General features: G+C 38.0%; 1 protein-coding gene across 4 annotated transcripts in view; it reads left to right on the top strand.

The window, feature by feature from the left end:
* Window positions 1–25003, top strand: part of RPS6KC1 (ribosomal protein S6 kinase C1) — a 174452-nt gene that overhangs the window by 82461 nt on the left and 66988 nt on the right. For all 4 annotated transcript variants that reach the window (XM_066261385.1, XM_066261383.1, XM_066261382.1 and 1 more), the window contains one exon: window positions 16209–16324. In XM_066261385.1, coding sequence (XP_066117482.1) covers window positions 16209–16324 — 116 coding nt within the window. The remainder of the gene's footprint in view (window positions 1–16208; window positions 16325–25003) is intronic.

The raw sequence follows: 25003 nt of genomic DNA, 5'->3' as shown, positions 1-25003 counted from the left end.
TAAGTCTAAGTGTTTCTGAGTTCAAATCTGGTCTTCTTTCAGTTATGCCTGATACCTCTCACACATTTACCCCTGATTAGATTATTTTTTAAAATGGAGAAGCAGCAATTTCTCCAACATCTAATATTTTTAAATTTTATTTTGAATAATCATTCTTTTTCTTTTTACCCACTTATTTGTTTGCTCATTCAACCATCTATCCATCCAGTTGACCATTCAACAAGTTTTAATTAGTTATATGTACCGGGTATTGTGATAGTGAATATTTTTCTGAAGCTAGAAACCGGGAGAGACAGTCAGACAGACTCCCGCATGCGCCCGACCCGGGATCCACCCGACACACCCACCAGGGGCGACGCTCTGCCCACCAGGGGGCGATGCTCTGCCCCTTTGGGGCGTCGCTCTGCCGTGACCACAACCACTCTAGTGCCTGGGGCAGAGGCCAAGGAGCCATCCCCAGCGCCCGGGCCATCTTTGCTCCAATGGAGCCTTGGCTGCGGGAGGGGAAGAGAGAGACAGAGAGGAAGGAGGGGCGGGGTGGAGAAGCAGATGGGCGCTTCTCCTGTGTGCCCTGGCCGGGAATCGAACCCGGGTCCCCCGCACGCCAGGCCAAACGCTCTACCTCTGAGCCAGGGCCAGCTCATCATACTTTTATGTTGTGTATGTGTCTGGCATTGACTGAAATACTTTTATGTGGTGCCTGACTATCCAGGTCCAAGAAGCCCAACACACTCCAAGCATAAGAAACATGAAAACTACACTAAGGTACATTATAACCAAATTGCTTAAAACCAGTGATAAAGAGAAAATCTTGAAATTAAAACCAGGCAGAAAAGAGATGTACAGAAGAACAAAGATAAGAATTACCTCAGATTTCTTGTTGGGACCAGTGCAAAACAAAAGACAATTGATCAAAATGTGTAACAGAAAGAAGAAAAGACCTGTCAACTTATATTTCAATACCCATTGAAAATATATTTCAAAAAATAAAGGCAAAATAAAGATACATGCCTATTTATCTGTTTTTTTTTTGTTTTTTTTTTTTTTTAGTGTGTGAGTATGTGTGTGCGAGTGAGAGAGAAGGAGACAGAGGGGTAGAGATGAGAAGCATCAACTCATAGTTATGTTATTTTAGTTGTTTATTGATTGCTTTCTCATATGTGCCTTGACCGAGGGGGCTCAGTCTGAGCCAGTGACCCTTTGCTCAAGCCAGTGACTTTGGCCTCAATCTGGCGACCTTTAGGTTCAAGCCAGTGATCCTATGCTCAAGGTGGCGACCTCAGGGTTTTTTTTGTTTTGTTTTGATTTTTTGTTCTTTTTTAAAGTGAGAGGAGGGGAGATAGACAGATTCCCACATGAACCCTAACTGGGATCCACCCAGCAAATCCCATCTAGGTCTGATGCTCAAATCAACCGAGCTATCCTCAGTGCCTGGGGCTGACGCTCAAACCAGTAGAGCCATTGGCTGTGGGAGGGGAAGAGAGAGAGAAAGGGTAGAGGGAAGAGAAGAGAAGCAGATGGTTGCTTCTCATGTCTGCCCTGATCTGGGATTGAACCTGGGATATCCATACACCGGGTCTACGCTCTATCCATTGACTGAGCCGACCAGCCAGGGCTGACTTGAGGGTTTTGAGCTTGGGACCTCAGCGTTTCAGGTTGACACTCTATCCACTGTGCCACCACTGGTTAGGGAGGATACATGCATATTTATAGCATGTCTTCTTAATTAGTTTAACTTTTTAATGTTATAAAATGTCTGTTTTTTTCTGTAGTAACATTTATTTTACTTGAAATCTGTTTTGGTGGATATTAATATTGCTATTCCACATTTCTTATTATTACTTTTTGCATCATAATTTTTTTCCATCCTTTTACTTTCAACCTATTTATTTCTTTGAGTGAAAGTGTATTTCCTGTATACAGGATATGGTTTGATCCTTTTATAAAAATATATATCTAGTCTTATGCTCTCTGCTTTTTCATTGGCATGTTTAATCAATATAGAGTATTTAATAGCACAGTTGGGTTATGTCTGCCATCTTTCTATTTTCTATGTCTTGTTTTTTTTTTACTACCTTCATTTGTAGTAAGTAGAAAAAATTTTAGTGTATTATTTAGTCTCTTTCAAAACAATATAATTTTGAGTTTCTTATTTCTATATTATTTTTTCTGAATATTATAATACACATTTTAACATAAAACATTTATTTCAGAGTAAGACTACCTTAATTCTAGTAATATAAAGAAACTTTGCTTCAGTATAGATACCTTTTCTTCCTATTCCTTTTTGCTAGTATTGTAGTATATGTTACATATTTATTTAAGCCCTAGAGCCGTGATGGCGAACCTTTTTATAAAAACCACCCACTTTTGCAGTGCTGGTCAACCTGGTCCCTCCAGTTTTTATAAAAAGGTTCGCTATCATGGCCCTAGAGTGTAGTTTTATAATTTTTGTTTAAATGTACTTATCTTTTAAACCAGTTGAAAGAGAAATGAGAAAAAATAATTTATACTATCTTTATATTTATGTAAGTAATTTCCTTTACTTGTTCTCCTTATTTTTTCACTTAGATTTGAGTTGCGCTCTGGTGTCATCATCCGCACCCCCAGTATTTCTTGTAAGGTAGATTTACTGACAAATTCTTTCAGGTTTTTAAGTGGGGACATTATTTTGCCTTTAGTTTTGAAAGGTTAGTTTTGCTGGTTGTTGGATTCTAGGTTGACATTTTAAAAATTCCCGCTTAGCATTCTTAATATGCCATCTCACTGCTTCTGGTTTCTGTTTTTCTGATAACATGTAAATTGTTAATCCTGTTGAGATTTTTTTTTTTTAGGACATGATGAGTAATGCTTACTATCTTTTGCTATTTTTAAGTTGTTCTGTTTTGGCTTTTGACAGTTTGGCTATTATGTGTTTAGGTGTAGATCTCTTCAAGTTTATATATACACACACACACACACACACACACACACACACACACTCTTATTGGGTTGTCATGGTTTGCCAAACCATACAGGTTTCAAGTGTACAAGTCAATATGACACCATCTACCCACCACATCATGCCCCACCCCCTCCAGCCCCAAGCAAAATCTCTTTACACCCCCATCTCCCATTCCCTCATTCCCTCACTCCCCTCTTAGCCCTCCTCCCCTACCTCCATTCCCCCCCTTCCCTCTGGCTAGTGCCTCTGTTGTCTGTATCTATGTGTTAAGGACATATATTTTTTGTCTAATCCCTTTACCTTCTTTAATTCAGTCCCCTCTTCCCCCTTCCCTCTGACAGCTGTCCATTTGTTCCCTGTGCAAGTTTACCCTTCTCAGTGTTTGTTGTGTACTTGGTATTTGATGACCTTTTGGGATATGTAGATAAAAATTATCATATTTGGGAAGTTTTCAGCTATTATTTAAAATTATTTTCTGTCCCCCCTTTTATTTCTTGGACTGCATTATGTTTATGTTAGTGTATGTGTCTGGGTCTGGTTCTCCACTCTCCCACCTTTATTTAATTTTATTCAGACTGGATAATCTCTACTCATCTATCTTCAAATTTGCTGATTTCTTTTTTCTGTCAACTCTGTGCTATTGGTTACTTTTTAACTGCAAAATTTCTATTTAATTCTCTTACAATTTCTGTGTTTTATTGTTAATGTCTATTTGATGATTCATTGTCTTTGTACTTAAAAATTTTTTAAACATGGTTTTTTTTTAGTACTTTGGACATATTCATAATAGTTGTTTTGAAGTGTTTTCCAAGATTTATAGATGAGCCCCTCAGAGATAGTTTTTAGTGACTGCATTTATTTCCGTTTATGTGCCATATGTTTTCTGTTTCTTTGTATGTCTTGTATTTTTTTGTTGAATATTTTGACATTGTAGATAATATAGCAACTCTAGAGTCTACCCACCCCCTTGGCCAATGATTGTTTAGATATTGGGCTTACGCTGCATTAGTCAGTGAGGTTTCTGTCATTTGCTGAGAGTGTCTGTGTGGGTTAGGGCAGTGTTCTTCAACCTCTGGTCTGTGGATTGGTTTGCCAGAAATTTTGTATAGGTCTGCAGAAGAATTTACCTTGATGTTTTATGAAGATTATAGACCCAGTGATTTTAGTTGAATTTACTTATGCTCAGGGTGATTTCTGCCTTAGTGGTCCCCAAAATAATTCTCCTGTTTTCACTGGTCCTCAGGTGTAAAAAGATTAAAAACCACTGGGTTAGAGCATTCAAAATTCAGGCATTTTACAAGTCTGCCCTGGCTTTTACTTTCTGTTTATGTAAGACCTCCCATTCACTAGGAATGACTGGATAGTTGCAACTCTCTATTATCTGTTTTGTGCACATGTGTAACTTTTGAGATCCCAAAGAATATCATGGGAGCTTATTATAGCACACTATGTGTGGAAACATGCTGTGAAAACCTGCAGAGTTAGGATAACAATTGGAGTCAGTGAGGTGCCCTAGGGCGAAAGCCCTGAGCAGATGAGAGGCCAGGGGCCTCTCTGATCCGTACTGGAAACAGTGCATGCTGGAAACAGCACACAGCAGGATAAGATTTAGCAACAAGAAAATGTTTAGGCTCTCAGAACAGAGATTAGGAGTCAGCATATTCCTTGTCCTTTACTTCACCCCTGAAAGCTTCTTCTTTCTGCTCCCTTGAGTTATTTGGACTTGCTAATATCTGAGTAAGGCCGGGGACAGGGCTTCAGTCCTCCTGTCTGCTGACCAGGGCTATTGCCTCTCCTTGATCCTTCGGTGCATTTCATCTGGTCTCTGAGTAGTTTTTGTCGTCGTGACTACTATGACTATCTTGTTTCCCAGTTTTCCCTGTTAAAATTTTTTGTCTATTGTTTGTCATTGATTACTGTTGATTTCAATGGCATGGAGTTTTTTTAACTCTTTGAGTAGTACAAATGTTCATGTATGACCTCATGCCTCCTGACCATCCAGAGTATGATCAATTTATTTAAAAAATGTGTAAGGCAACATTAAAAAAAGGCAAATGTATGTTTTTCTTGTTTCCATAAATTGGTTATGAAACAAACATGATTTTAAGTTAATAAAACTGGAACTAATTTCATTTTTTGAAAAAAAACTCACTCCCGGGAGTCAGCGATCATGAAGAAAACTCACTCCTCAAAGGGTTAACGGACACCCAAACCAGGCTGGCTCCCTCCAGGAGCAAGAAGGCTGCTGATCCTCACATCTACTGTTGCATTGTGCCAGGTAGCTTCATGTTAAAGCATTCATGTTTCTCTTACTGCAGTTCAGTATTTTTTTTTTTAAATATCTCTCAATTTGTTGTATGCCTGTAGTCAGTTTCCATGATCACTTCTGTAACAACTCTATAGTTGGTGTTTCTGCTTTTGCTCTTGCTTGGGTCTAATCCATTCTTTCTCTTCCAATAGCCTGAGTAATTTTTTTGAAAATGGAGTCCAGTTGTGTCACTTTCTTGCATTAAACCCATTGCTTTGAGGATGAAATTTAAAGATATTAACAGTCTACAGTGAATGGCTTCTGCATCCCACTCCAGTCTCATCTTGAACTACTCCTTTTCACTTGTTCTTCTGTAGCCCCAGTGGCCTTCTTTTACCTCCTGGAAGGCACCGGGGTCCTCCTCATGTTAGAACATTCACTTGCGCTGTGCTCTGTTCGAGTGCTTTGCTGTGCTTCTCAGTTGCTACCTCCTCCTTGTTCATCAGGTCTCACCGTCAGGGACATTTCTTCCAGGAAGCCTTTCCTCAACTCCATTCAGACCCCAATAGATTTCCTGAACTTTGTTGTCACTGCACGCTGTTTTAAGTACTTATATAACAATGAAATAATCATTTGTGCAATTATTTGTTGAATGCATGTGTGTTTATTTACTTGTAATGTCCTTGGAGGTTGGGCATTTTCTCATTATTGTATCTTCTGGCATAGTGTCTGTTACATGGTATATTCTCTGTAACCATTTCTGAATGAGAATGGTTCTATAATACATATAAATGGGCACTTGAGCAGGAGGAAGAAGGCTTATAGGGATGGCTTCTGGAGGAGGTGATAAGTTGAATTCTAAAGTATGCATAGTGAATTAAGGTAGCTTCTGAAAAATCAAATAAGTTTAAATGTCTGCCTTCTGGTGTATCACTACTCCACACGGACATCAGTATATTTGTCCTGCAGGACTGACAATGTGTAGAATTCAGCCATTTGAAATGGCCAAATTATATGCATTATTACATGTATATTTGTAGCTATATAAATAGTGAGACTCAGTATAGAGACCTCTTGCTACTCTGAGCCTGAGTTTGGTTTCTGGCTTTAATAAACTTCTGTCTTGGTCATGTATTTCTTATTCCGGCATGTTTGGAACTAGGGCTTTGTTCTGTTTTGATTAGACCGAACCCCAAATTCTCTAAATTTGATCTAAAACACAAGCATGGTGTCTGGGAAGCTATCATTTGCTTTCCTTTAATATTTTCTCATACTCCTTTTGGGGACAAGATGAGGATAGGCAGACACCTGTAGCATAACCCAGTCTGATTAAGCACCTGTAGCACATCACAGTGGCTAATGTTCAGGGGTAGAATGGAGTTTGGAAATATTTGTATCAAAATAAGGAGTTCTATAAACTTAGACGTGGAAGGGCTAATTCTACACTATGTCTAAGAAGATTTAGTGGAATTTACTTACTTTCTGGAATTTTTTTTCCCTTTTTTTACAGAAACAGAGAGAGACAGAGAGAAGGACAGACAGGATCAGACAGACAGGAATGGAGAGACAGAGAGAAGGTCAGACAGGGACAGACAAACAGAGAGAGAGACAGAGAGGACAGACAGGGACAGACAGACAGAAATGACAAGAAGCATCATTAGTTTTTTGTTGCGACACCTTAGTTGTTCATTGATTGCTTTCTCATATGTGCCTTGACCGGGGGGGCTACAGCAGATCGAGTAACCCCTTGCTCAAGCCAGCAACCTTGGGTCCAAGCTGGTGAGCTTTGCTCAAACTAGATAAGCCCACGCTCAAGCTGGCGACCTCGGGGTCTAGAACCTGGGTCCTCCACTTCTCAGTCCGACACTCTGCGCCACCGCCTGGTCAGGCTAGAAGTTTTTTTTTACAAGGTTTTTCTCTACTGCAGGTTATCACCATAGATGTTCTAAAAATTGCCTCTTTTAGAAAGAGAAAGGACCCCATAAAAATATTACAGGGTTGAGCTTTTTCCTTAATTTTAGATTTTGTTAGCTTTGGAAACAGAACTTTAGCAATCACATATTTTGGGCCTTCAGGAATGCCCATTTGAGGACAATTATTAGTATGCAATATTATTATATAATAAAGATAGTAATAATTATAATGATTTTTGATGTAGTTAGAACTCAAGCAGGATAAATGTAATTGTGAAACTATTTTGGGCACGACTTGGTTTTTTATTTGTTAGTTTTATGTCAAAGATATATGTTTGGTGGATTTAGATGGAATGGATGTTATATGTTAGAGACAGTAGTGAATCTCTGAACCTTTTAAACTTATACTCTGTTTTAGCACACTACAGCTGATTGGCTTACTATATTTCCCCATGTATAAGACACATCGTTTTCCAAAATAATTGGGATCTAAAAATTTTGTGCATCTTTATACAGTGGTTATAGATTTTTTACTTGCATTTCTTGCTTTTTTGTGCAGATGAGAAATTGTATGAATTTTGTGATGGATAAAACTTGAGTTCAATAACTTTATGTAATACATTTTTTTTTCCAATTTCGGGCCCCAGAATTAAACGTCTTATACATGAGAACGTCTTATACATGGGGCGATACAGTATTTGCTGTAGTTCCTGCAGGATTACAACTGAAGGAAGAGTCTGGCTGAATCATTTGCCGGCATATGTTTCTTGAATTGTTGGCTATTTTGGTGTCAGCTTTTATGTTGAGAGTTTCATGTTTAATGCCAAAAATGTTTACTACAAAATGTAGCTTGGAAAAGAGAACCACTTTCTTGCTTTTGCAAAAGGTTAGGTAAAGCACTGCTGTGTGGGGGAAAGTAGCTGTGGAGTTTTATATTCAGATTGTATGAACAGTAAACAGAGCATCTAAAATAACCACTTGCACATTGCAACAAACACATCATCATTTGCTTAAAAAAGAGTTATAATTACAGTTGACGAAGCATGGACACCATAAAAAATGCATTAGTTTGGCTTGACACATTAATTACCTGTTTTTGCAGATGTTTTTATGTATTGTTGTGTGAACAGTTTACAAAATAATTACAGGAAAGTCATATGGAAAATAAACTAAGTGGGTGGTTTCTCATCTAAATATTTTCATTCATGTGAATCTGCGTGAGGCACAGCTGCTCTGTAGCAAAAGCAGAGATAGATGAGGATTCTTGAAGGGTTTTTTATTAGATGGGCTATGTCATCGGTGTTTAGCAGCACAGTTGAAAAACATTAAAATGAGGGGGTCAGTTTAATCCCTGTGATTGCTGAAAAAACCATGATTCTGACCAGAAGAAATGTAGTTAGTTATCAGGGAGCACTGTAGGATAAACCAAACAGAACTAAAAACCCCTAAGTGGAAGATCATTGCTGTAACAGTTATAAGGCACTTTGAGAAAGTTAATCATTATTTTGTAATTACAAGGTTTTGTATAACTTATAGCTTGAATTGTATTTTAATTAATTAAACATTGAGTATTGTGTAAATTGTACAGAAGTTCAGGGTGTGTATTCTCTTTTAGGAAGTTTTGAAAATGTAAAAATGCTTTTCTTCTTAAACTTATTGTGTTGCCGTTAGTGGTCTTAAAATGTGTTTTGTTTGAAAAATAACCAGGTCATTGTGCAAACATACTGTATTTCTACTAACTGTTAAGAAACACATTTTCCAAAATTGTAATTGTCAAACAATAAAAAGAGAGTTTGTAGACTTCACTCTGTTTTACCCAATGATTTTTTAATTACTTATAACATCTGTGCTGTATTTTCCTCATTGAAACTGTTCTGACGATTTTTCATAAAATTAAATCAAAATCTAGATTTTCCTTTTTGTCCAACCATGCCACTTATATACTATATTTCTCTATATTCCTTTTATGTGCATTTCACCTGCTACACAAATGATAAAGACGGCAATTACACACATTTTCTGACATGCATTTTGTGTAACTATTATTTCAGTCAGGGAAAGGCACTAAGTTATGGAAAGAGGCAATCGGAGCATCTGTAGGTATGAAGGCACTGTTATCAGACCAGGTAATATTGGTGCAAAATTATTCTAGTTTCCCATTCATTTGTTTAATAAAATTTTACCGAAGGTCTTCTATGTGTAACGTTCCATGACAACATTGAGATGACTATATGTCTGGAACATGATAGCTGCTCAGTAACAATATGAGGTGACTCTCCTGAAAGGGGAAGGAATAGTGGTGTGGAGCACTTTGCACTCTGGTGGCTTACTTAAAGAAAGCCAGTTGCTGGGGGGACTTTTTTTTTTTTTTTTTTTTTTTGTTATCCAGAAATGGGCTACTCTGGGAGTATTGTTTGACACATTCTTTGAATTGCTTAAATATAGAGATAGATGTATATCTTCATGTTAAATCAATCTGAAGGAAGATGGGATGGAGTCTGTTCTAATTCTGGCATCCACTAAGTCAATTTAATTTTTAAGGTAGAGATGTGGTAAAGGAGTCTATGAAACTTTTAGTAATAAGAAAAATTAACTGCTTATAATCAGAGATTTTGTTGATCATTTTACATCACCTCAAAGGAAAAATATATGATCAGTATCATGACGGCAAGAAAAACAATGGTTGGATTTGCAGTCTTCCATAGACTTGCTCTTTCTCTTAAGATGTGTCTCTTCCAGCCAGTGAAAGAATGATCAAAAGCCTTTGCGGGAGTTGGGTGCTTCCCATATTTACCAGTATGGCAGAGAACATTTCTTCAGTTTATGGAGAGATTTTATATTTTATATCATGAAGTAAAATTTTAGCTCCTTAGTTTTAATTCTTTATTCCCCTTTTCTTCATTATATCTCTAACTTTAAAAAATCTTTTTATCTTTTAGAAGCTATTTGATTAGAGCATAAGGGACACGTAAAAGATTATTTAGTTTATTGATAAGAGATTATTGTTACAGTGTTGTTTTGAAGAGATTGAATGATTTTTGGGGGTATTCTTTAAAATTGCAAAACAAAAAGAGGTTAAGGAGCAGTACGAAGCGGTTGAATCTAAGAGAAGGCTGTCTCTGTGGGTATCTAATACTCGATCTGATGGTGTGTTTTCTTTCAGAATCATTGGAGGTACAAAAACTGCTAAACAACATTGAAAGCAATCATAATTGAAGCAATGCGTGGTTATGAATTTTATTGTGACTTTTGCTTTTACTATTCTTTGGTGACTCTTTGAACTTGTAGAGGTCATATAACTTGGTTTTGTGAAAACATTTATAGGTGGTTGGTTAAATGCAAATGGGAAGCAGATTTCCTGACTGACCGGGTTCGTGTTGTACACAGAAAGGCTCGTGGCTCCAGAGTTGTGGTAGACATGTAGAACAATAAATTACTGTTCTTTCAAGGTTGCCTTTTGTTATCAGAACACTTAGCATAAGACAGAAATGGTAGGCTCTACCTGAAAAGAACAAAATGCCATTAAATATAAGAAATCAGCACTTAAAAAAATATAACTACCAAGGCCATCTCAACCAGGCATATTCTTTTATGTGACTGAAGTTGTAAAAAAAATAAAAAGAAGGAAGCACCAACAAACAAAAACTCACTCCAGCAAAACCAGATTGATTGGATGTTCTTTCTAAAGTGGTAAATGTGAATGAAACTCAGCATGTTGACCAAGCAGCGGCAGAGAACTTGTTGGAGAGTGTTTGTGGAGTAGAGAACTGCAGATGAAAAGACAAGATGTGACTAAGTAGAGTGTTATATGAAGATTAAATTCTGTGCAGGTGGCGAAAGTTAAGTATAGTCAAAATACTCTTAAAAATTTCTAAAAATTTTCATGAAATACGGATGTACACATACTGTCATTTAAGAGGTCTAACATATCCATTTCTTTGTCCAGCATTACTTTTCTTTTGTTGAACCAATGATGACTAACGGTAGAAAAACAAAATTAGAAGACCTACCTTTTATTCTAATTGTGAAACTGATTTTCATTAGTTCCATGAATAAAAATGCCCTTTTGCTTTTTTTGTGGGTAAGTGAGCAAAGGCCTTTGTTTTACAATGAAATCCTTGGGTAACAAGGATGTTTGAGAGACCAGTGTTTCTCTGAAAGCCCAATCTCTTTCTGAGATTTACACCTCTGTGTAGCTCTCATTGGCCCGTGAGCTACGCTGTCATCTCCAGTCTCTCCTCTTCTCTCATCCCACTCTGCTATGTCGTCTGATAGGCTCCTGTCTCAACTCCTTGTATGTATCTCTTCATCTTTGTTTCCCTGCTCACCTGGACTTGTCCTGAGCTCTGTACTTCTGTTGTTGTTCTGCTCAGTAACGGTAGAAGAATCTCATTCAAATTTAGTTACCGGAAGTGTGGTGTCATAAAACCTGGTTTTGGTTTAGGTTCTTATATTCACTTTGTAATTGAGAAAGGCATTTTATATACCCGAGCCTTAGTTTTCTTTAGTTGTTAAAGGGAGGTAATGTAGCTCTTGAAAGTAGAACTTGATACCGTGAAGGAGCGCTGAATGGTGATGGCTTCTCAGGTAGATTATATAGTAGACTACGCCTTCTATATAACTTCTCTTAGAAACGTAAGTCAGACTTGGTGCTCAGACATGCAGGATAGGCAAGCCAGTGTTTCTAAAAATTTCCGTGATGACTTGAAACTTTTTCTTTTGTTTAGCTACATTCTGTTCTTTTTACAGATAACACTTTGTAATCACCCTCTATGAGTCCTCACTCCTGATCAGAAATTGGTACTGTATAGAGAACTACAGGTTGACACATATGACATCTTCTACGGCACGCCAGAACTTTTTGCCAGAAAAGTTAGTATGTAATGGGAGTAGTCTTTCTCTTATGGGTGCCAACGCCCGGTGAAAATTTTTGCTATATCTGAATGATTAACAGACATGTAGAGAAATTTATTGGAGGTTGTGGTTTATCTTTAGATAAAATATAAAATAGGTATCCATTTTTAAGAGCATTTATTAAGGGTCTACATGGATATATTACTGAAGAAATAATAGCCAGATGGCCTAATATGGGATTAAGATATGAATTCCAGATAACCTAGTTTTCCTTGAAAAATAATCCCTATCGGCTGTGTGTGTTTTAAAATGAAAATTAAGAAATTAAGAAGGTTAGAGTCGATTAAAAATTTTTAATCAATTAAAAATCTGTTTCAAGTCACATTTTTCTATAATACTATCAGAATTATCCAGATATCTATATATCCAGATATCTATAGATTATTTATTTCTAGCGCAGTACTCACAAGCCTCAGGAAGTATCCGGCGGCACAAATCTGTAAGAGGCGGTTGTCATCCTGGACCGCCGCTGTTGATCTGCAGTGGTTGTGACCTATTTTGAAGGGCTGGTAAGAAAGGTGTCATAGTATGTATGGTTAAGGTAACATTTCAAAAGTTTTCCAGTATTTCTATCACTTCCTAGTTTTCCTGGAAGTGGACTCACTCTTGTCAGCCAGAGTCCAGTTCAGCTTCTGGCTTCCGGTTCTTGCTTCTCAGTTCCTATGGAGATTGCCTAGAAAGCAGCAGAGGTACCAAAAGTTTAAAAAACAGTGATTTGATTACAAAATATGGCTTTAACTCTAGATGTTTCATAATCTTGGGCATTTTTGACTTTCAAATTATTTTGGGAGACAAGTTGATATCTTTGAATAAAGCAGAATTTTGAAGTTTTATTAAAGCTTTTCACACCGAATGAAGAAACTAAATTGCCACAGTTTGTTAGAATTGAACCCCAAAAGGAATAAAAAATTCTAAATGGAGATTTAGATTAGGGCTTAGCATGTCCTGAAACGAGAAGAGCTAATGCTAATGGGAATAGTAGAGTCTGTAAGCAGCAAACTCAAAACCAAAGGGCTGGTAGTGGTAGAAACACGGAATGTTCCTTTTTTTATGTGGTAAACTTTATCCTCAAAATGTTATATTTAGGTGATTTTCATAGATTATATTCATTTTTCAACTGAGGAAAAGAGAAAGCTTGGATTTAGAAATTACTAAGTAAGTTTTAAGGACAGGCAGGGAGCATACTGATACTTTAACTGAGGTTTCAGATGTTGGAGAGATAATAGATTGTTCCACAGTTAAAAAGCAATAGAAAAATTCTCCCCTCACCAAGACTTGCTGTATTTGTGAATTTCTCATAAAGGAGAGCTGTGAAAGGGAAATTGTTGAACAAAATTACATACAATAACAACTTTATTGCGGTTTTTCTTTGAGGTCCACGTTTCGTCAGGGTTCTTTGGTTTCCCAGTGACAGAATCTACATTTGGACTCCCTTCCACGAACAGTGGCAGGAAGGCAGGTCCCGTGGAAATCAGGGAGCCCAGTCACACTAGGGTTTCTAATTTTTGCCTTTCCTGTCTGCTTCTCTCTGTCAGGTTCCTTCTTTCAGGTTGGCTTTTTGTGCGTTGGTGGAAATTTTGGCTGCTGGCAGTTCCCACTCTTACTGCCAGTGTCAGTAACAGAAGAGAGGGTCTGACTGGCCCAGTGCCTACTAGAGAGACTGAAATTTGAAACAAGATAGCAGCTTTCGTTCCAACCTTGTTGGTGAGGGTTGGTAGCAGAGGTGGGGAGTGGAGAGGAGGAGGAATCGCGAGGGGAGGAGAAAGGGGCATTTCCCAGAAGACGTAGAAGATGCTGTTCCAGGCAAAACTAAGAAGAGTTTTTTCCACTAGCTGTCTTTTTGGGAAAAATTTCTGCTTTATTATAATTCAGTTTATTTGAGTTCAGCATACCAGGTAACATTATCTTGTAGGATTTGGTTCTGAGAAAAAGATTAAGAATGAAAACCTTAAAATTTAGTGCTTTCTATATTTTTGTCTCTGTTGTAGTACCTTTTGTTATTTCCTTTCATCTCCACAGTCATTTGAGGTATATATTTCCATTTTAGGGATTGAGGAAGAGGTTCAGAGAGTTGAGATGATTTATCACCCGTCGCGTGACTGAGAGGCAGAGCCCAAATTCAGATAACCAGGTTTTCTGGAATGTGATTCAGAGTACTTCCCCCTGTATGATACTTGCTTTTTGATTGATTTCATCCAATCATTCAGAAGATGTATAGGGTCAGTTATAAAAACAGTACTGTGTGTTAAATGCTTTGATAAAAATGAGTCATAAGTAGTATGAAGTATTTAAGAAAGGAACCTTAGAGATCATATATAGTACAGTGGTTCTCAAAGTTTTTGAGTTTCAGCCATGAAATGTTCACTGCCAAGTACCATATCAAATGAATAAAAGCATAGGATCATCCTGCTTTGGAGAGGAGAGAGCCCAGTACTGCATGGGTTGGGCCACCTCTTATTTGAGGTCTTGAGTTCTTTGGAAGACACTTTAAATACCTTTTGTTTAGAGAAACAGTCAGAGAGGGTAAATAAATGACTTGTCACTTTTACCTAATTATATGTTACAGGGTTTTCAATCACAATCTTGTTTTCACTTGTAAGGTGAGTGATAATTTGTTGTTAATGAAAAGACCATGAAGCTTATAAAACTCAATTAGAGTGAATTGACAGTTAACCTAGAAATTTTTATTCTTCAGTTAAGTGGTACTTTTGCAGAATGTCATATACCGTACATGTCATAGCTCTTATTAAACATCTATTGACTGAATACTATTTGTTGAGTTAACTATCCGGATTAGGCTTGTCTTTTATCTGCAGAACTTTCTAAACTACATTTCTTATACATCAACTCCTATAAAATATATTAAATTCTCTATATCTCAACAGGAGAATTTCAGAATTTGGATAAGTAAAATTCATGTAGGTATTATTTAGACCTTGCTTGGAAATGTACAGTATAAAGAATTTAGTCAGTAATTTTGTAATATATATGGTGTCAGGTGGATACTACAATAGATTTATTGGGGGGGGGAATCACTTTATAAACTATTTAACATTTAACTGCTATACTGTACATTAAAACTAATATAATTGAAAAATACTGTAATTGAAAAATAAAAAATATTAAGAACTTGCTGATTAATAACTTTGATGCCCCTTCCAGTGTTGAATCTCTCTTCTTTTTAGTTAGAAATGTGAACAAGTGGTGCATTGGGTAACAGGAAGTTAATCTTCAGATTCAGTTCACTTTTTTTTTTTTTTTTTCATTTTTCTGAAGCTGGAAACAGGGAGAGACAGTCAGACAGACTCCCGCATGCGCCCGACCGGGATCCACCCGGCACACCCACCAGGGGTGATGCTCTGCCCATCCTGGGCGTCGCCATGTTGCGACCAGAGCCACTCTAGCGCCTGAGGCAGAGGCCACAGAGCCATCCCCAGCGCCCGGGCCATCTTTGCTGCAATGGAGCCTTGGCTGCGGGAGGGGAAGAGAGAGACAGAGAGGAAGGAGGGGGGGGGGGTGGAGAAGCAGATGGGCGCTTCTCCTGTGTGCCCTGGCTGGGAATCGAACCTGGGTCCTCTGCACGCTAGGCTGACGCTCTACCGCTGAGCCAACCGGCCAGGGCTCAGTTCACTTTAATAAAAGAAATTTGTTTATTTTTCCCATGTCCTAAGGATTTTCTGTTAAGTGTTAGACCTTTGGAACAAAGAAATTATATTTCAGTTTGGGAATAATATACTTGTGATTTGTTCTAACATAATGAATTTTTGTATTTTTCCAAAGTTAGAAGCAAGGACACAGTCAGACAGATCCTGCATGCGCCCAACCAGGATCCACCTGGCATGCCCACCAGGGGATGATGCTCTGCCCATCTAGGGTGTTGCTTCATTGTGGCCGGAGCCATTCTATCACCTGAGGCAGAGGCTATAGAGCCATCCTCAGCGCCCAGGCCAACTTTTCTCCAGTGGAGCCTTGGCTGTGGGAGGGGAAGAGAGAGACAGAGAGGAAGGAGAGGGGGAGGAGTGGAGAAGCAGATGGGTACTTCTTCTGTGTGCCTTGGCCGGTAATTGAACCTGGGACTTCTACATGCTGGACTGATGCTCTACCGCTGAGCCAACGGGCCAGGTCTTGAATATGTTTTAAATAAGATATGTGCTGACTCATTTTCAGATTGTTAATTTTCTCCTTTTAGGAGAGTCAAGCCCTACCCGGCGGGAAGCTGTGAAGAGAAGAACAGCTGAGTACCTCATGCGAGCAGAGAGACTCTCCAGCTTCTATAGAAAACCTCAGTTTGATGATGTGGCTCAGGTATGTCTTATGTTTCATTTGTATTTTCTTTGGCCATTTTTGCTGTCCTGTCTCTCAGCTTTATTTCTAATTAAAGTGTTTGAGAATTATGATCTTTAGGATTTTATCAACAATTTTCTTAAGTTATTGGTGGAAAGAAAAGCATTAAAGCCAACCATCAACAGTGGAATCAAGTGGGACTTGTTCTCTCCTTCTCGTCCTTGGCCCTTCGTCTCTTGCTTTACCCCTACTATCGAATTTATACCAAATTTCACTTGAATTTTTAAAGTTAAATTAGGATTCTCATACAATTCTGGTACATTTTTATTGATTCATACTAAAACTAATCATTTAATCATAAGTCCTACAAATAGCTGCTCTTGATCACCTAGAATTATAAAGGTATAATTCTAACAGGGGTGTTTAGATTATTTGGGGCTACTCTCAGTTTTCTCATAAGCAGGAGAATACTTGAAACATTAGGAACATTGCAGTTTATTATTATTGTTTTTATATTGTATCTGTCAGATGTGGCCCATTTCTGAAAAAAGTCTCATTTCTATATATTTAAAAAATTTATTTATTGATTAGAAAGAGAGAAAAGCATCGATTTGTTGTTCCACTTATTTATGCATTCATTGGTTGATTCTTGTATGTGCCCTGACCGGGGGTTGAACTTGCAACCTTTTTTTCTTTATATCTATTAAACCAAAAGCATTTTTTTTAAATGCAATTTAAGAATCATGTCTTCTACAGATGGGAGAAAGTATTTTCTTAATTGGTGTAAGAGGCAGGAAGGCTTGTTTCGATCTCAACTCTGTCATTTGAAGCCATGGAAGATTGGAAAAGATACTTAACCACCTCTTATCTTCAGTTGCTATATCTGAATATGAGGATCATAGTAATTCTTTGCTGGGTTCTTGTTAGGATTGAGTTTAAGAAAATGATTCAAAAATGGCCATCCACATACACTTAATTACAAATCATGTGCCCACCTCGTAAATAGACCAGCCTATAAGCCAAGCTTGTAAGACTGGACTAATAAGTTTTGGCTTTATTTTTCTCCTCCCCTTGTATACTGCTTTATAAACTTTCTTCTTATATTTTTTATGCTTTATATACCTTTTGAAAATCATATAATGTTTTAACTTTTTATTCATTGGATCATTAAAACATTTTGTTGCTGATTTTCTGAGCCCTTTTTATTTTCTGTGTGACTTTTTAATCCACTCAGTTATTAAGAGTATACTTATTAGTGTGGATTTTCTGTTAAGTGTTGGAACTTTGGAACAAAAAAATTATACCCTATCTTGGAAGAAATATACTTTTGTGACTTTCTAATGTGTTGACTCATTTTTAGATTGTTAATTATTGTGATTCTTCTCTTCTGTGTTGTTTGCCCATCTTTTTCTATTTTTTATCATTGTTTTAATTGAATTGTTTAATTCCTTTACCTCTTCACTCTTGAATTTTATAGGGATAGGACAGACAGGAAGGGAAAGAGATGAGAAGCATCAACTCATAGTTGTGGCACCATAGTTGTTCATTGCTTTCTCATACGTGCCTTGACCATGGGGCTCCAACTGAATCAGTGACCCCTTGCTCAAGCCAGCGATCGTGGGCTCAAGCCAGTGGCTATGGGGTCATGTCTGTGATCCCACACTCAAGTCAGCGACGCCATGCTCAAGCTGGTGAGCCCGTGCTCAAGCCTGATGAGCCCGTGCTCAAGCTGCAGCCTTGGGGTTTCGAACCTGGGTCCTTAACATCCCTGGCCAAAGCTCTATCCAATGTGCCAATACCTGGTCAGCCTTAAATTTTATCTTTTTAAAATGAAATATTTATCTAAAGATTACTTTGAATTCAATTCTTATTGTCTATGGGGTTGGCAATCCCCCAGGTGTGCCATTCTGATGTGTACATTCTCAATTCTGTTTTTAAGGGAATTGGTAAAAAATGTTAAATATGATGGGTCTATATGAACTTACTTGCTTTATTAAATCCATATTGTGTATAAATATTCTAAAAGTTTTAGGGGTCAAAATTACTAGTATTCTGTTCTTTCTGTTCACATTAACTTTGAATATTCTACCTGTACTTACTTAAACTCCCTACATATGCATTTCCTGTTACATTTCCTCATAATCACTTTCATGAGCAATAATTTACTAGGAAAATAAATATATAAAGTTTGCTGTATAGCTTTTGACTTGGAGAAAGGAACCATGAAGTATATCAGTCAGAATTTCCCTTCAAACATAGTTTTTTTTTAAACCTGCTTATTTAAAAAAAAATTTTGAGACAGAGAGAGAGAGAGAGAGAGTCAGAGAGAGGGATAGACAGGGACAGACAGACAGGAATGGAGAGATGAGAAGCATCAATCATTAATTTTTCGTTGTGCGTTGCAACACCTTAGTTGTTCATTGAATGCTTTCTCATATGTGCCTTGATTGCGGGCCTTCAGCAGACAGAGCAACCCCTTGCTCGAGCCAGCAACCTTGGGTCCAAGCTGGTGAGCCCTGCTCAAACCAGATGAGCCTGCGCTCAAGCTGGCGACCACGGAGTCTCGAACCTGGGTCTTCCTCATCCCAGTCCGACGCTCTATCCACTGTGCCACCGCTTGGTCAGGCAAGCATAGTTTTTAATGAAAATAAAATTAAAGAGATACAGTATATGAAAGGTGATTATATCAGGTTATATATTAATTCACTAAGCATCTGTTAAGACTCTGTGTATATAGAAAAGCAAACTAGATAAATTTTGGAGTTATACAGAAATTGATGACAGTCTCTGCTTTTGCAAACCCTGTAGTATAATTGAAGACCCAAAGTATGTACATAATTGAGGAAATAAAAGAGAGGCAGGTAAGAACCAGGTAGAATAATGGAAACTTGTATCAGAAAGGGTAAAGAGGGTACCAGATTTGATATACACTAGGACTTTTCTCAGTTTTTAGGCAAGAAGAGTAGAGAAGAATTTTTCTTTTTAGAGCAAGATGTTTTTCTTTTATGGTAAGTGATTGCTTTTTATTTTCTTTTTATATTTTATTTTATTAAACCCAGCCTTTGTTTAGGTCAGGGACATGCTTGATTATTTTCTTATCTAAAATTTAACTTATATGTCTTCTAGAGGTTTTAAATTATCCTGGTAAATTTATTATTTCTCTCCATTAACTTTCTTTGGATGTCAGTTTCAATGAACAACACAGTGAGAGGACTAGTATAAATAATTTCTAAGGCCCTCTTAGCTCTTAAATTCTGTGCAAAGCATTTATTTCTCTTTTGAATCCATGTGCAAACATGTTTTTTTCTAGGCTGGTTGATTAAGAATGTAAAGGATCCTCTTTGGTTTGAAATGTTGTGTTGACTACGGTTTTCCCTTGGGTGCAGTGTAGGTCGTGACTCACTCCACCTGAGCCTTCTGTGATGGTTTAAGCTGTGGCTTTATTGCATTTATTTATGAGACTCTTGGGTGGCAAATATAGACATTCTAAATTTCCCAGCATTGATGGTAATATCCGTTTCAAAAAAAGGATAGCAAGTAGCAAATCACTTTTCTACTGTCTTCCCTTCCCTTCCCTTCCCTTCCCTTCCCTTCCCTTCCCTTCCCTTCCCTTCCCTTCCCTTCCCTTCCCTTCCCTTCCCTTCCCTTCCCTTCCCTTCCCTTCCCTTCCCTTCCCTTCCCTTCCCTTCCCTTCCCTCCCCTCCCCTCCCCTCCCCTCCCCTCCCCTCCCCTCCCCTCCCCTCCCCTCCCCTCCCCTCCCCTCCCCTTCTTTTATTCCTTCATTACTGAAAGGCCCCAAGAAAACAGCAGGTTTCAGAAAAAAAGAAATAATCTCTGAAGTAAAGGTGAAGTCCTAACTGAAGGAGACAGATTTTTAAACTTTTAGAAATTAAATTGTAGATGATTTTGACTGATTTAAATATTAATATCAAAAGAGGATTTTCCTGGAAAAGACTGGACATAGTTTTTTGCTATTTTTAGCTATAATAATATTGAGAATAGTTTTCTGTTGTGCATGTTGCTTGTTGGTATTATTAGTATTTCTCAATCCTTTAGAAAACAATATTCGTAAATGAGTACTGTATCACCCTTGGTTAGACATGGGTGGGGCAGAGCTGGCAGGCAGGGGTGTCCCAGAGCAGTAAGAGGACTGCAGTTCAGGTCATGCTTGAATGTGACCTAAGAGAGGCCTAGGAGCCTGGGTATTGAGGATTAATAGGTTCCTAATGAAAGTCTTGGCAAAGCCAAAAATCTACAGATGAAGCCAAGTTCAGAAACTAGTGTAATTACCATATTTCCACATGTATAAGATGCACCCCTTTTTGAAAAATTTGGGGTCTAAAAACAGGGTGTGTCTTATACAGTGGTTGTAGTTTTTTTACTTGAATTTGCCACTTTTTCATGCTGTATTTTGTGCTCATTGCTGAAGACAGTGATTCGTCATCAGACACAGAAGAGGACAAGCTGATGGATGGGAGTTTTGACAGTAATGAGTTGTATGAATTCTATGATGAATAAAACTTGAGTTCAATAACTTTATGTAATACTTTTTTTTTTTCCAAATTTCAGGGCCCCAAATTGAGGAGCATCTTATATATACATGGGAGTGTCTTATACATGGGGGAATACGGTAGTTATCAGGTTTGGAGTGTAGGTGCTGGGTAAGTTCTCAGAGTGTTCTCCATTTGCCCCGATTACATATTTCCTCTGAAGTAGTGGTGACTTACTCAGGTTATTTAAGGAGGAATAGCTAACACCACGTCACTGTGGTTGCCGGGCCATTAGCATCACATCACCTGGGACCTTGCTGGAACCGCAGAAACTTCAGGTCCCCCCAGCCTGAGTGAATCGGAATCTCCATTTTAACAAGGTCCTCAGGTGGTGTGCATACACATTCATGTTTGAGAAGTATTGCTCTAACAGACTGGTAAGAATAGATATAGATCACATTGAGAACAGGGAGTAACATCAAGTGAAAAAGATTGTAGGCAGGATAAATAGCAATAAAAAAAATCCATAAAACAAAAACAAAGGTAAGCTTCACTAGCCATTTAGAGAGTGTAGAACAGAAATAGTAAGTAGGTTTTACTGGTGTGCTAGTCTAATCCACAGGGGGAGGCTGCCCGTGAGCACTGTTCTGTGAGACCGAGTGTGGGATTAACAGAAATGTCTGTCATGGGCTTGCGCGTTTGGGTGATAGGTACTGTGCTGTCTTCGGTTTTGAAGATTGAGTCATCAATATTCTTCCCTCTCCCCTTCCCTGACCTCTGTATTTAATTTTGTTATAGATGAATACAACTGCTACTTATCTCTAGGCATCCTCTGCTACAGTAGCTAATACATATAAGTGAAAATTTTATTTATTTATTTATTAAGGAAATCAGCTGTGTTGCCTATAAATATATTGATTGCTCCATTCCATAACATTGGCTGAAATTTCCCCAAACAATGGGATGCATTTTTATATAAGTAAGATTTAATTACCTCTTATCATATCACCTAGTTTTGTCACCATTTTAACAAATTGCTTCACCTTGCTGCTTCTCAGTTTTCTAAAAAAAAAAAAAGAGAGAGAATGTTGGACTTGATCTTTGTCTCTTTCTGTTCTTAAAATTCTGTGGATTTATGTTTCGTTTTGCCATCTGACAAAAGGACTAGATCTATAGGGATTCTACCCAATTTAAATGCTGCATATAAGAAATATATTAATAGGATTTTTTATTGATGATTTTATTTCATGATCTTTCTTTGTTCACTTCTTTGATCTTAAACTTTTATAGATGGTTAAAGTAGAAAGAGAACTTTAATGATCACTTTACCTTTGGTCTTTCCCCATTACAATTTCACCATTCCCGTCTTTGCAAAAGTAACCTTATGAAACCACTGTTTTCGTTGGGTTGTTTCTTGTACAAAAATTTGTTTTCCAGACACTGGAGAATATAGTTTAGACTGTTCTTCCTGGCATTCAAGGCCTGTGAGAACTGACTGACTCTAAGTGTGTAATTTTATTTTCCTCTTTTCTACAATATGACCATTTTTGCCCCCAGCCAGAACAGTTTCCTTCCAATCCTATTTCTAATATCGTTTTCCTAATTTCTATATAGCATTTAAAATCACCTTATTTTTATTTCTTTCTGTGACCAGTTTATCATATACCAACTAGTGACCTGCCTCTATTTTATTGTATTTTGAAAAAAAGTTTTAATGTTATTTAATGTTTCATGTATTTGGCTTATCTCCTCAGATAAACTGTAGACTTTTTAGCCCTGGCCGGTTGGCTCAGCGGTAGAGCGTCGGCCTGGCGTGTGGGGGACCCGGGTTCGATTCCCGGCCAGGGCATATAGGAGAAGCGCCCATTTGCTTCCCCACCCCCACCCCCTCCTTCCTCTCTGTCTCTCTCTTCCCCTCCCGCAGCCAAGGCTCCATTGGAGCAAAGATGGCCCGGACGCTGGGGATGGCTCCTTGGCCTCTGCCCCAGGCGCTAGAGTGGCTCTGGTTGTGGCAGAGCCACGCACCGGAGGGGCAGAGCATCGCCCCTGGTGGGCGTGCCGGGTGGATCCCGGTCGGGCGCATGCAGGAGTCTGTCTGACTGTCTCTCCCCGTTTCCAGCTTCAGAAAAATACAAAAAACAAAAACAAAAAAAAACAAAACTGTAGACTTTTTGAAGCTAATGACTCTGCCTTTTGATGATGTACCATATTTCTCCATGTATAAGATGATCCCATGTATAAGACTTACCTTAATCTTGGGGCCTGAAATTTGAAAAAAAAAGTATTACATAAAGTTGTTGAACTCAAGTTTTATTCATCATAAAATTTATACAACTCTTCATCACTGTCAAAACTCTTATCCATTAGCTTGTCCTCGTCTGTGTCTGATGATGAATCACTGTCTTCAACAATGAGCGCAAAAACAAGTGCAAAAAAGTGAGAAATGCAAGTAAAAAATATAACTACTGTATAAGACGCACCCAGTTTTTAGACCCCATATTTTTTAGAAAAAGTGCCTCTTATACATGGGGAAATACGGTATATCCTTTTTAGCTCTCATAGCACATAGTGGGCATACAGTAATAATTTATTGAAAGGTGCAGTAGTGATTTTGTAGCTTGCTATCTGTGCTGTTGAGGTTGCTAAAGGGAATTGTTAACTTTCTTTTGGAAACTGATAGATCCAATGACGTCAATGAATAAGAAAGTACATGTAAGAGATAGGGATGTTAGACACACTTGGTTATATTTTCAAAGATTAATGTAATGGCTATATTATCACATAAAGTACTCTTTTTCCCCTATAAATTTTTCTCAACATTTCTTTCACCAAAATTACAAGCAGTTCTTATTTTTTTCTTTTCTTTCTTTTTTCTTTTTGACAGAGAGAGAGAGAGGGACAGATAGGGACAGATAGACTAGAAGGAAGAGAGATGAGAGGTATCAATTCTTCGTTGTGGCACCTTAATTGTTCATTGATTGCTTTCTCATATGTGCCTTGACCAGGGGGCTACAGCAGACCGAGTGACCCCTTGCTCAAGTCAGCGACCTTGGGCTCAAGCTGGTGAGCCTGCTAAAACCAGATGAACCCACACTCATTCTGGCGACCTTGGTGTTTCAATCCTGGGTCCTCCGCATCCCAGTTCAACGCTCTATTCACTGTGCCACCGCCTGGCCAGGCACTTATTTTTTTCTTGATAATGGAACAGGGAAAATGAATTTATAATTGCCAGACTGTATTAAGGAAGACTGCGTGCAATAGAGTCTATCTAGACCAGGGGTCTCAAACTCAACTCAGCATGTGGGCCGCAGAGCAAGATCACAGCCGTTCGGTGGGCCACACTAGGTCTACAAAAGGCAACTGTTACGCAACACTTTTCTCACTGCAGTTGAAAACAAAAAAAAATCAGTACAACAAGCACAATCGTACATGCAGTTTACTCAGTGTCACAAAACGACCAGAAACTGTAGTTCGCATCACAACTGCTGTTAACTAAGCTAATATCTAGCTAGGATGCTAGAGAAATGAAAAATACAAGTAGGCCCCTAGGCTTACTTAATTTTATCCAAAATATCTTGAACTTCGTGGATTAGTCTGCGGGCCGCACAAAATTGTTTGGCGGGCCGCATGCGGCCCGCGGGCCATGAGTTTGAGACCCCTGGTCTAGACCAAGGTCTTCCACTGCTCTTTCTGACCACAAACACTCAACCATTCTGAGCTTCCCTTACTTTATCTGTAAAATTGGGATTATAATAATTTCTTATAAGTACCCCACTCAGGGCAGGATAAAAGATAAAGTTGAAATGATTTGAATTCTGAAAGAAGAGACTGTTTCTATTATATGTCTATTAAAATACATTGCTAAATGTTTTTGTATCCTTAAATATTCTCCTTAGATTTTAAGCTTTTAGGGAGGCAGAGTTATATCTGTTTTGTTTATTTTAACGTCGTCTAGCCCAGCACCTCATGAAATATTAAATAAATATTTTTGAAACATATCCTAAAAGTATAAATTAAATTCATTTAAAACAATTATTATCCAGTCCAGTTGCTGTTATCACCAACATCTTCAAGTTAAGTGTTTTTAAAAAGTAGCCTTCTCTCTTAAATCAAACATTTTTTCAGGCATATTGAAGTTGCATTTCACAAGTGAATTTTTCTGTTTGCGAATGACACTGAATTTATCTATACAGTCTCCCCTCTCTTGTTT

This window comes from Saccopteryx bilineata, chromosome 2, assembly GCF_036850765.1.
Source record: "Saccopteryx bilineata isolate mSacBil1 chromosome 2, mSacBil1_pri_phased_curated, whole genome shotgun sequence".
In the NCBI taxonomy this organism is placed as follows: domain Eukaryota; kingdom Metazoa; phylum Chordata; class Mammalia; order Chiroptera; family Emballonuridae; genus Saccopteryx; species Saccopteryx bilineata.
The sequence above is the reverse complement of the archived record's forward strand: the minus strand, read 5'-3'. Positions and strand labels throughout refer to the sequence as shown.